Here is a 13,702-nt window from a genome sequence, read left to right as displayed (position 1 = left end):
GTAAGTTTCATCAACATCAGTTATACCTATCAAAAGTTACAAGCCTGAGAAAATTTGCCTCATTTTAGAAAATAGGGGGAAACACCCCCTAAAGATCATACAATCTTAACAAAAACTACACCACCAGATTCAGCGTATCAGAGAACCTTATCGTAGAAGTTTCAAGCTCCTATCTACAAAAATATGGGATTTTGTATTTTTTGCCAGAAGACAGATAACGGATGCGTGGTTATTTGTTTTTTGTTTGTTTTTTTTTTGTTTTTTTTTCCCAGGGGTGATCGTATCGACTGAGTGGTCCTAGAATGTCGCGAAAGGGCTCATTCTAACGGAAATTAAAAGTTCTAGTGCCCTTTTTAAGTGACCAAAAAATTGGAGGGCACCTAGGCCCCCTCCCACGCTCATTTTTTCCCAAAAGTCACCGGATCAAAATTCTGAGATAGCCATTTTATTCACCATAGTCGAAAAACCTAATAACTATGTCTTTAGGGAAGACTTACTCCCCTGCAGTCCCCATGGGAGGGGCTGCAAGTTACAAACTTTGACCTGTGTTTACATATAGTAATGATTACTGGGAAGTGTATAGACGTTTTCAGGGGGATTTTTTTGTTTTAGGGGGGAGAGTTGATGGGGGGTACGTGGGAGGATATTTCCATGGAGAAACTTTTCATGGGGGAAGAGAATTTCAATGAAGGGGGCGCAGGGTTTTCTAGCATTCTTTGAAAAAACAAGGAAAAAATGTGAAACGTTTTTTCTACTGAAAGTAAGGAGCAGCATTAAAACTTTAAACGAACAGAAATTATTGCACATATGAGGGGTTTACCTCCTCGTTATACCTCACTCTTTACGCTAAAGTATTTTTAGTAATTTCAACTATTTATTCTATGGCCATTGTGATTCAGAAGTCATTCTTAAGGAATTGAGACAAGATTTCAGCTTGAGTGTAAAGAGCGAGGTATCGACGACGGTTGAACTCCTCATAAACGCAATAAAAACATACGAATGCAGAAGTTCGTTACGTAAGTTAATTCGTAAGTTACGTATATTTTTTACCAATGAAAACGTTTGTAAAAAATTAAAGGTTCTAGTTGTTTTTTTTTAAGTAATCCAAAAATTGGAGGGCAACTAGGTCTCCTTCCTCGCTCCTCGTCTCAAAATCTTCCGATTAATTGCAATTAACTAACATGCAAATTTGTTTTAATTATTTGTATGCGGAGAGCCAAGATCAAAACATACATTAATTCAAAAACGTCCAGAAATTTAAATAAAAATCAAGTTTTTTTAAATGAAAGTAAAGAGCAACATTAAAACTTAAAACGAACAGAAATTACTCCGTATATGAAAGGGGCTTTTCCTCCTCAACGCCCCGCTCTTTACGCTAAAGTTTCTTACATTTTTAAAAATAGAGTTAAGAGAAAGAGTCAAACTTTAGCGTAAAGAGCGGGGCGTTGAGGTTAGAGACTACAGGTCGTAACCAGTAGAAAGGGTTACGTCTTTTCTATCATTCGGTAATTCATCCTTATTTGTAAAAGTTTTTGAAGCAAGTATATTGTTACGTAGTTAAACCCCTTGTTGCTCGGAGCTTAACTGTTAGATTTAGGATTTGATTAAAGTATAACTGTTTTCAGCTATTAATTAATAATCTGGTGTAACTACCTAACTCTTATAGTCTAACTATTAGAGTTATTTACAGTGCATGCAATAGAGTATCAATGAGGTGATTTTCCTTATTTTGATTTAACGCCTATTCTGGCAAAGACTTTCTTAGCGGTCTAATGATAATGATACCAAATTGTATTAGTATAAAACAAGGGGAAATTTTGGTTTAGAATTGCTTGGTGTCGACCAAAACTTTTTTATGTTACTATGTCCACCAGCAGTTTAGAATACAAACTAATCGAATTTTTGACAAAATTTATAGGTCGTTCTTTTGGTGGCTGTTCCAGGATCATGTACTCTTTTTTTTCTCAATTCCCTTACTAAAAACAATTTTCTATTGTTAATTTTAATGTGTGTTTCAAATAGGGCCCATTTAGCTTTGTGGATTTAGCATATTTTGTTAATAAATGTTCTAAATGTTAAGGAATAATTTTGCGGCCAAGCTCAGAAAAACCCCATGCATTTTTTTCGTCACTATGATAGGTAAATCGATTTTTAACTTTAAAAACATTGAGTGTAACCGAGAGAATTGGCTCGTATACTTGACTGAGAGCCGGTTTTTATTCGAGGCAAGGAAAAGTAGCGTTTTATTGTTATGTTTTTTTTATTTATTTTGCTACTGGTGCTTTTCTTGCCCTGATTTTTTTCTATTTTTTTTCGCTTTCATTTTTGCATGCTTTGTAAGGTTTGTTTTAGTTTTTAGCCTTCAATATTTGGACAATTTAGCATTTCCAAGTAATAAATTTCTGGGCAGGTACGTTATGCTTTTTAGTTCTCATTTCGCTTTTTATTTTCCTTTCTTCTGTTTTCTATTTATTTTCGCTAACTTTCTTAATTATTTGCACGCATATTTAGGACCAAAGCGAAGCACATTGCAAGACATGCTTAGTAATCTGAATGACGACCCCTATCCGAACCCTACTGCAGAAAGTGACCAAGAATCTGATCAAGATCAAACAGGTGTGAACGCTTTTTGAATTATTTTCGTATTTGTAGATTTTCTTTTATTTCAATTGAATTATTTCTTTTATTCTACTATCCTGTTTATTTTTTTTTTCTTTTATTCAATTTTTTATGTGCTTGCAGTCTTCCATTGTTCAAGGAGGGCCGCCTTATAGGAAGCATGTCTAATTTTTTTTATTCTAAGCGATTTCTATCCCATGCTTTCCATATTATTTTTTGGCGTGTGCAGCATGCTCAAAGACCTGGCAAATTTGTGTCTGCAAACGCATTCTTTAAAAAAAATGTTGTGTTTCAACGACACCAAGTAGGTGTTTTTCTGCAGCTTTACTGATTTGAGTGTTTTATTTTCATTTCATCGGATTTTCTCCGTTCATAGCTTTCTTAGTATTCCCTCCGTTCTTAGCCTTGAATAGAAGCAAAAAAATTTCATTGAATAAGTAGCTGTTTTGACTCGAGAATTAATGTAGAAATAAATCCAGGTATATGATGGAAAAATCTTTTTAGTTGCACTGCCAAAATGCAATATCTTAAAAAAAATACACATTGAAATGTAATAACTCGAAGGAAAAGTTTAGTCGATTATACGATGTATTTGATTTTAGTTGGGAACTTTTAAGTGTAAAGTCAATAGTCGTACCATATTGTAGAATCTCTTTTTTTTTAAGTAATTAATTCGAAGTATTTACAGTATTATTCACAATAATGCTTTCATCCTTAGTTTTCGCAAAGTATCTAAAAAAAAAATAAAAATGAATATGGAAAAGAAAATGTAAGTTGTAAAAAATTGAGCATAAGTTAGAAATTGAAGTTAAAAAATTGAAAAGTAAGTTGTAAAGAAAGCGCAAGTTAAAAAAAAAAAAAATTAATTTTGCATGCATTAAATAAATAAGGAGCTTAACTTCTGCAGACATACAAAAGAATAAAGGCTAGTCTGTAACTGTTGGACTTTCTGCTTGATTATAGAGAAATAAGGCTACAAAAACGTTCATTTAAAAACAAATGGCTCAGGAGATAGCGTGTCTATTAAGAAGACTGCATGTTGTTCAAATTTTCCTCCTGTTATAATTAAGATCTTCTAGAAAAGAAAATATTGACTTCACTAAGGAGCGATCTTTTGCTTGACAAGATAAAATTCACATGTTAACTATGAGCTTTTCTCAGAAAAATGGTGTTTTCCCAAAAAATTCCTAGATTTTGTGTCGACCATGTGCTTAAACTTGTAGATAATTAGATTGATTGACTGATATTAACCAATAGAGCCAAAAAAAAAGAACATTCCCAGTTTTGTTTGCTTTTTATTTTTTATTTTAGCTTCATTAAGAATAACAGAAGCGTCTATTGTAACTTTTCTACCTCAAAATTTTTATTCATTTATTTTTAATCACAAGACCCAGAGATTAGGTAGAAAAATGAGACCATGTGTAGCACCAATCAGCTCTATAAGCAGCTAAATTCGGAAGTAGAAAACTTGAAATATTTGAGATTTAGCAAAAGCCTAAATTTGCCACCAAATTTTGTTAAAGTTATTCCCGATAATACCTAAAATATAGCCACCATATTTTGCTAAAGTTATTCCCGATAGTACCTAAAAGAACAAAAAGATATCGTTAACTGAAATAAAATTACTTTATCAACTATTTAAGATGTTAATTTAATGTTATGAAATTAACCTAATTTAGGTAATCAAGGTAAAAAGATAAGGCTATGATACCACCGAGCTCTGTTAAGGTTATTCTCAACAGTGCCTAAAAGAACGAAACAATTATCATCAAACTGAACAAAATTAGTAAATTAAACTATTTAATATTGGTAATTTAATAATTGGTACGGGTAATCTCCTACTCATCTGTGAATATTTAAGGTACTTTTGAGCATTTATTTGTCTCAGCAGAAAATGAGCGTAAACTTAACTCGTCGTGCTGTATAACAAGACACTACAGCATCCCACTCGATCTTTTTTCCCAAAAAATTTTGTTTTTTCTGTTTTTTTTACGCCATTTTGAGGTGCCAGATGGCGTATCATGAAGAACCAAAATATCAGATGTCTCATTATTTGCTTCATTTACCTTTTGAATCCCATACTCATCATTGTAGATTGTTTCCGCGAAGAATAGTTGATTCCTATGATCATTTCACAGGTATAGTTAGAAAATTCATCGCTGCATCCGAGAATAGAATTTTTGTCGTCAAAAATGCACCAAAGTGTTCAAAATAATTAGGCAAACCTCGAGATAAAGTGAAAAGGTATGGTAGTCTTGAAGAAATTTCGGTAAAGAGTAAAAAATCATTAGAAATACTTGAAAAATTTAGTATTTTTTGGAGCTGGAAACCTCTTAATTAGTGCTAGATTTGTCAAATAATACCACACAAATTATTCATCTTTGGAATTCAGAATATATGCGGTTTATTTCAAGTCATTTTCAATTCCGAAGGTTCAGAAAATAAACTATGCTACAGCGTCCTGATAGGCCAATTTTGGGCTTATATACAAAAATTGACTTGTCCTTCATGGTCGCGAGCCGATGCATCTGAATATTTGGAATAAGCACCATTGGTTTCACTAAAACCCACCCTCAAGCCAACTACAACAGACGTCTGGATGACGAAATTAAACTGGATCGTGAAATGGAAATAATGAAGAACGCGTGAAGCTTCTAATAAGACAGTGAACTTAAAAACAAAATCTTCATTTATAATAAAGTCTGGAGCCCTATATCTTAGATATTTAAGAAAAATCTAGAAAAAAAGAAGAACAAGGAACTGTAAATGTGTGACAAAGAATTCCTTGTTTAGCATTAGCAGCTGTAAAACAAGGACTATATTTTAAATCAGTGCCCGAAAAATAAAACCATTTTAAGAAAAAAGTGAAATTAATTTGAAATTTCGTGCAATTCAGAACATATTGAATTTTGTTTACGTTAGCAGCCATAAATCAGGTTTTAGACCACGAGTCATTGAAAATAAAAAATTACCAACTGTGGCAAATAACTGAAAATAAACATAACTTGTGCCATCAATAATTCTCTAGTAGAATTTTACCAACAATATATCCTCATGAAGGATTAAGGAAATTAGAATACAAGGTAATCTAAACGTGCATATGATTTATTGTGTTTCTATTATCATTGCAATTCGTAGATCATAGATTAAAAAAAATATTTAAGCAAAGAAATAGGTGACATTTAAGCTCTATATGGGATGGTACTAAATGTTGCAGTCTTATTCTTTTCTTTTCTTCTATGTGTCATGAAAATTTTGGTTCTGCCTCAGGTTTTAAAGAGAAGGTGGATATGCTAGACGTTGATTCCCAACCGATTTTGGGTTATGCCCCACCTAGGCATTTCGAAAATCCTGACCCCCCTCCCCTCCGGCCTCTTGACATTTAAATTTTGCTATTCAAAATTTTAGCGTAATCAACCGAATAAAGGTTAAAATTCCATTGGTGTTTCTGGGGAGGGAGTGTCGTCCTCTAGTCATATTTTATGCTAGTAGAAAATATTGTACGTATAAAAATCTTTTAGGCAATGGATGACGTTATTGTAATACTATCATATATTTTTATCTTTAAATGCATTTGAGTGTGACGCAATTTCCATGATTTTTTTCCAAGATTAAGGTTATAAAGTATAGTTTGCCAAAAGATGCAAGATTTACCCATGACCCCCCAAATTATTGCCATGCTTTACCGACGGGGCCTTCACCCCAAGTTGGGAATCACGGTCCTAGAACTATGATCGAATGTTCTAATCAAGTGGAGATAAATTCAGTGCATTGTTTCTATGTCACAACATTTCTTTTCTTAAGGAACCACTGTTTTCCAAATAGCTCCTAACCTTTATATGTTAAAACTGAAAGTAATTTGCTATTAAATGCTTACTGAGTTTCACTTAGAAATTAAAATTAGCGATTAGCAATCAATATATAAGATTTTTTAAGTCGAATATTGGTTGGAATAACATATACGTGAAATTTTTGAAGAAACTGTAATTTGGTTCTCGTTCCAAAATTTTTGGTTCTTTGGAATTTTAAGTTGTTGTTTCTTTCCCATAAAATTTAGAAAGTTGAGTCACTGTTTGGACAAAGCTGTATATCAATAATAGGCTATACTTAAGCCAAAGTACCTAGACCCTTAATCACTAAGTTTCCTTGTGTTGTCATTTTGGGTAGATATTTTTAAATTGTGTTATACACAGAAGACCTACACATGAAATAGAGGAAACAACTACAGTTTCGTGATCCTTTTTAAGAATGTTACGACTTGTCTGTTGATTTCCTATGGCTTTTAGAAAATCACTATGCTGAAAAAAAAATGTAAAATTGTGCACTTTTTACAGTGGTTAATTTTCAAAATTCGAGTGCACGAAATCGACCATTAGTAAGTGGTAGTGGGATGGCTCCTCCTCCTCCAGCTCCATTAGATGCTGTTGATGCTGCTGCTTTGGGATTGTCTCCTCACGTGGATTCAATTGATGGTAACTTAGGTCTTGGAGAGTTAGCTCAACTCACAGTCAACAACGAAGCTGAAGGAGGATTTGATGTAAGTATTTGCCTTGAACTTGTGTAGAGAATTTTATATTTTCTTTTATTGCTGCTTATTTTTAATGCAGGAGACTGCAGGCATTCAAAAATAATTGAAGGACAAGTAAAGGTACAATGAGCTATAGTGTATTTGTTTTTGAACATAATATATTTTATTCCATATTTTATATTGCTAAAAAATTAAATTTTAATAAAGTAGATTTTAGTTCTACTTAAGCTTAAATATAAAGGTAGACGCCCTTCAAAAAGCTGAGACTCAGCGTTATCCATTTACTGAATCACATTTTGTGATTTGCTTTTCATTTTATTTGAAAAATACATTGACAACTTGTAAAAACAGCTTACGTGTAGACATGAAAATATGTTGTTTCAGAATTCGTTTAGAAATATTGAAAAATCTAAGTTAAAAATTGCATTATTAAAAATATTATTGCATAAATTAAAAATTGCATAAAAGTTGTTAAATTATATTTATTATAGTTTCAAAAATTATGTGCCCTATTTTATATCAACACTACATTTTTGTTTGCAATAAAATAAATAAAAGAGAATTCTGACCGTCTTAGTTCGCTCGAATATATTCGAATGTGGTCGTTGAGTGGCAAGTACTAATTTAAAAAAGAAAAGAAAAATTTAATGACTGTTTCTTTTATAATGACTGTTACTTTATAACAGGAACTTTATACTTTATAACAGGAAAATAACAGGTACCTGTTTCTTTTGACTGCATAACAAATTAATTCCTGGTGGCATGTTTGAGACTGCTGTACAATAAACTTCTTCAACATCTTAGCGATGAACGATATTAGGATGTAATGTTTGTCAAAGCTGAGAAAGTAACTTAACATAAATATGTTATGTTGAGTGGCAGAAGATTGTTTAACACCATATCAGTAGTTGTTGGAAAACCAATTCTAGTTCCTATCCAGAATTCAATCAAGGTTTTTTTTTTGGAAATTGTAGTTAAAGTCTGAGTCACTCAAAAGCTCAGTAAATTCCTCTTGAGCTTTAAGTGACATTTGGCCAACTTCACTTAAGCCAACTCAAAAGAGCTTTTGCATCCAAACTACCTTTTTGAAATCAATACTTAATATAAAAAATGTGCGCAACTTTGTTTATTGCACTTTTAACTGATCTGAAATAATATTTCCAATAAAAGTTTAGAAAGATTTTCTCGATTGTAAGGTTATCAACACTAAATGATATCTTGAACGAGTTGTTTTCTGTACTAATTTCCAAATGTTGATTTTTAAAAATAAAACTATCAATTTTATCATCCGAAGTAAATATATCGCTATTTATCTCATTGAAAAGACAAGTTGACTTCGTTTAACTTAGCAAAGATCTTTAACAAATGACACAGCTTGAATAGACATAAGTCATTTTGAAAAAAAAGCAGCAAGTTAATATTTTCCTTTGGTTAAAAATATCACGATTTCATTTTTTAATGACAATAATCTTCTTAAGCTTTGACCTCTTGACAACTACCTTAGTTTTGTGTACAACACTAAAGTTGTGTAGTTGGAACCCGTATCCTTACAGAGATTTCTAAATAAGTGACTATCAAGGGCATTGACCTTAAAAATTCGTAATCTTAACATCATCTTGAACCACATTGTTTAATTTTGGTTTCTTTCTTTTGCTGTAAGGGCCTCTCGGTGAACAAGGCAGTGAGCAAAAGTTGTATGATCACCATGAGCAGCTTGAAAAAAATGTTCCAAAACCAGCATTTTTGCCGGTCATTGCTTTTGGACTATCTGTACAGATTCCACAGTAATTTTTCTGTTCTAAACCTTACGTTTCAATTTTACAATATATGTCTTTACCTGTAATATGGTTCTTCATAGGAAAAGAAATAACAACTCTTCCTTCATTTCTTAATAAACATACATTGAAAGTTTTGGGATTTCTTTAATTCTGGTAACCAGTTGTACTATTAAAATTGTTTTGATCTCAAAATTAAACATATAAAATAAACATTTTATTTAATAGTTGAGTAATTAGTTATCGAACAAATAAAAAAAAAATATTTATATCGTTACGGTGATAAACTGACAGTTGACTACACAAGAAGAGCCAGTGTTGCCAGAAGGTGAACCAAAAATAAGTCAGAGACTTGAAAAACTAACTTTACAGTGCACATGCAATCTCAAAGAACATTACCCTGGACCTCTTGGAATAATTGACAAACGAAGACCTTAATTTCGTTTTCTCCAGCCTTTTGTGCTCAGAGTTTACAGCTTCGTTATATGACGTGAAAATTATTGGATTCTAATGATGTATAGATTGTTGAAGAAAATAATTTCTTCCCGAAATAGCAGTTCATGCCAAACAATTAGCCATATCACAATAAAATTAGTCAAGATTTAAGCTGGTGGTAGATTCTAAAATCTTCCCGCTAGTCAGCTTCAACATAAGCCAGTCTGGCAGGAAATAAGCTAATGTGGCAACACTCAGCAGAACATCAATAAAACGCTAGTTCAAATTACAATCAGCGTTACTAAATCATTGTCTCGCTGCAGGTGTGCGCACGCACTCCAACCTTAATTTTTGTGCTGATGTGTGAGTGTAAATCTGCACCAATACGTATCTAGATGCTATAGAATCGTATATTTACATATTTGACATCAAAATCTCTCGCGGCCGTATAATTTTGTTACGTGACCTCATTCGGGTTTGCGATCAACAGTGTAGAAGGCCTGATCTAAAGCATTCAGATACAGAATTTTTACATGAAATCAATTGTATATTAAACGAAAAATAAAGAAGAGCCAACACTTTTTCATCGGAAAATTTTCTTTTTTTTCTCTTTTCATTTTTAAAGTTTGTGCTTTACAGAAAACTGACCGTTTTAACATGGAGTAGGATCCTCGAGGCCAATGTCCTTCAAATTTTTAATTTTTAGTTATCTGCAAACCCTGAGAGTTGTCGCAAACAGTGGAGTGCTAAATACACGCTTCGATCCCACTTCGATGCTATTCGTGCCCTCGTTTTTCATCCAGTGGAACCAATGCTAATAACTGCTTCTGAAGATTTTACGTTAAAGCTTTGGAATTTACAGAAGACAATCCCAGCTAAAAAGTAGGTCTCTCTCTCTCTCTCTCTCTCTCTCTCTCTCTCTCTCTCTCTCTCTCTCTCTCTCTCTCTCTCTCTCTCTCTCTCTCTCTCTCTCTCCTTCTCCCTCCTTCTCTCTCTCTCCTCTTCTCTCTCCCTCCTTGTTTATCTCCCTCTCTTAAAATTAAAGCAGCAAAATTACACCCCTGCAGGAGTCGTAATTATGCTCATCGTCAAAACATGCGATTGAGATTTATTCTTTTCTCCAAGAATTGCTAAAAACACGAATTCTTGATACGGTCTAGGTTATGCCCCTTTTATGGTGGATTTTTTCTGGATTTCCAACTGACCGGTATCAGCAATGAGAAATAATTTTCCTTTAATTTTTTTTTTTTATTTTATCACATAGATTTTGGATGCAATAACTATTAAAAAAAAAAAAATTATTTTATTTTTATTCCTTTTTTCTTTGTTTTTTATTTTTATAATTTTACAACTTTCTGAAAGCTTGTTTGCTATTGATAATCAAAAGAGAACAAAAATATCACTTTTGAAATACCTGTACAATATCATATTATCCAAGGAAAAATCTTTTCCGTTTTTCACTTTTTTTTCCTTCCTATTTAGTTTGTTTCACTTTTGGAAATCGTGTCTGTTATCTGTTTACTAAAGGAAAATCCTTTGGTTTTCGTCCATTTGACTATTAATCATTGTAGCTTATTAAGATCGTGTACTATATATTTATTCTATCTTAATAATTTTAATTGTCAACTTAATAGCTTTTGAATGTAAGTTCTGTCTGAATTTTTATCATTGAAATCCTTGTACAAAAAGATGTTCCTACAAATGTGTGGTTTAAATAATTTGATGATAATTACATTTATCTAAGGAAAAATATTATTTTTTTTCTTTAGCTTTTTCCTTCCTGCAGAACTTTTTTTGCTTTGGGAGATTTTTTCCGATGTGTGTTTACTAAGAAGAATTTTTTTCCTCTTTTGTGTTTTTTGCTGTTTTTCCTTTGTTTGTTTTTTTCTCTTTTTCGATTTTTACTATTATGTTTTACTTAGGGAAAATAGCAGCATTACAAATATATCAAAGTAGAAAATCTGCATTTTCTTCTGCTTGACAAATAAGGGAAAAGAATATAAATCCTTCTTGAATTCTTCCTAAACTCTTTTATTGTTCCCTGGTAACCCTCTCCGTCAATTTTGCTCTTCAATGCAAATGTTTTGATTGTAATTGTGCGAGTGTTTAGCAATACACTAACTTGAGTTTACAAACCTGCTGTATAAACCTGTAATTAAAGACGATAGTCGCTTTCTTAATAGAAGTAGGATAGTTATTTTTTAGTTTCTTGGAAATTAAGTACAGTTGCAATTTAATTATGTGTAATTTTAATTGCTGCTGTTAAGGTACGAAAGGAGGTTGGAAGCTGGTTTTGTATTGAATCAGTAGTTGAACAGGGTTGCGTTCTTTCCCCATTTTTTTTGATCATTTTGATGGACTTTGTCCCAAGGAGCACAGTAAAGGCTGGGAGAGGGCATGAAATCAAATGGGGAGTAAAACCCTCCTAGACATATGCTGATGATTATGCTGATATATATGATGATGCTGATGATTATATGACATTATGCTGATTATTTGAGCGTCCTAGATGAAAATGTTTGCAAAATTACATGAATTTTGAAGGCTTTTGAGAGTTCAGGGTGCAAGAATAGGTTTGAAAATTAATGTTAAGAAGACTAAGTCGCCAAGACTGGGAATAAGTGAAGATGAAGAGTTAATGTTAGGTAACGAGAAGATCGGTCAAGTGGACAGTTTCATTTAACTAGGTATTATTATTAGTAAAGACGGTCGGTTTAGTGAAGATATTAAAAGTAGAATAGCCAAGGCCCTGGGTGTTTTCTTTCACAGTTGAACGTTTTTTTTGGCTACAGTAATGACAGTGGTCAAGAACGTTTCTGAAGCGTGGGTGCTCTGAAATAATGTTAGATGTTTTCAAGAGAAATTGTCTATGGTTTTTATTGGGGCACCTGTATAACTGACTGTTTCAAACGATAAGCTATGCGAAAAATATGGTTCAATGCCGGTTTCTACGATTATAATGAGAAAAAAATAGAGACGGCTAGGATATGTTCTGCGAATGAAGGATGGCAGATTACCAAAGATCGTCCGTGTTGGTCAAAAGTCTAGGGCCAAACGACAAGTGGTTTGTCCCCGAATGGGGTTGGAGGATGTCGTAGGGAAAGACTTAAGGGAAATTAGAACTTCTTGTGAGGTTGTAATTAGGAAGGCTTTGAATAGATTGGATGGACGATGAGTATGAGCATCTTTGTTGGCCTCAGGTGACTCGGTACTACAGTGAGCTGTCAGTAGTAGTAATACCAATTGAGTTACTACTCATATGTCGTAAGGAAAGAAATAAAATGGATGGACGATGAGTGTTTGCTGCTCTGTTGGCCTCAGGTGGCTTGGTACTGCAGTGAGATGTTTGTAGCAGTCATTGTTACTGGGTTATTACAAACATAGTGCATTTTTATAAATGCACTATGACTAAATATCATTAACGCCTCTTCTTCAATCCAATTTTGAAATGATATGGCAACCCGAAACTCACTGTCTTGGAATACAAATGCTTTAATGTGATAGTGAAATGCTAAAAAAAACATAATAACTTTGGACTGGATATGGTCTGATATTACCGACTGCAGCCCTCCTTCTTGTTCAGAAAACTTAGATGTCATATGCGTTAACAGATAAACTAGGCGAAATTCCAGTAGACTGTTAGCGTCCCAGCACTGGGCCGTAGAAAAATTGTGCCGTCTAAAAAAGATGCTATTTTTTTGTTTAAAAATAAATATATATTATTAGGTAAGTTAATTAAAATGAAAGTATGAAAATAAGAGTAGAACTTCTTAAAAGAAAGTAATTTAACAAAAAAAATAATCTGCCAAGTTTTTATTCAAAATTCCTAGAGTATATTGGCTGCAACACAAGTGACTTCGCCTTTAGGAAATTCGCTGGGATACTCATTGTCTACGGTAAAGCTCATCTCGGTTTTTCGGCTCCTGGGTTAGGCCTCTTTGGTCTAAAATTGGGACAGTAGTTTGCTAAAGTACTTAAGAAATTTAAATATAGGCCTATATTTTGTATATAATAAGGATTGTGGATTGCTATTGTTGGTGCAAAAAAAAATAGTAACATAACGTTGATGCCATAATATTAAAGGTAAATAATAGACCTAGAGTTCTGACGGGACTATCACTTGTTAATTTTGGTGCTAAATTGGGGTGCGTGCCCACCTGTGTTGGTCTCGGTTGACTTGTTGCTTTACTTAGTTTTTAGTAGTGGTAGTAATTTTGGTGTCGAGTAAGGTCAACAAAGTAATTTAGATAGGATTCTAATAACACCATTTTTAGCGGTTAATAAAAATAACTGATTTGTTTGATATATTTGCTATATTCAGTGGATTGAATTTAAATTTACAAGG

At 33.0% G+C, this 13,702-nt stretch overlaps 1 protein-coding gene across 4 annotated transcripts in view; it reads left to right on the top strand.

Moving 5' to 3' along the window:
• LOC136028889 (striatin-3-like) overlaps nucleotides 1–13,702 on the top strand; it is a 64,898-nt gene that overhangs the window by 32,861 nt on the left and 18,335 nt on the right. For 2 of the 4 annotated variants that reach the window (XM_065706847.1, XM_065706845.1), the window contains 3 exons: nucleotides 2,512–2,616; nucleotides 6,954–7,156; nucleotides 10,064–10,239. In XM_065706847.1, the coding sequence (XP_065562919.1) occupies nucleotides 2,512–2,616; nucleotides 6,954–7,156; nucleotides 10,064–10,239 (484 nt within the window). The remainder of the gene's footprint in view (nucleotides 1–2,511; nucleotides 2,617–6,953; nucleotides 7,157–10,063; nucleotides 10,240–13,702) is intronic. The other 2 variants (XM_065706848.1, XM_065706846.1) reach the window with 1 other exon arrangement.

Source organism: Artemia franciscana, chromosome 7, assembly GCF_032884065.1.
Source record: "Artemia franciscana chromosome 7, ASM3288406v1, whole genome shotgun sequence".
Lineage (NCBI taxonomy): Eukaryota > Metazoa > Arthropoda > Branchiopoda > Anostraca > Artemiidae > Artemia > Artemia franciscana.
The sequence above is the reverse complement of the archived record's forward strand: the minus strand, read 5'-3'. Positions and strand labels throughout refer to the sequence as shown.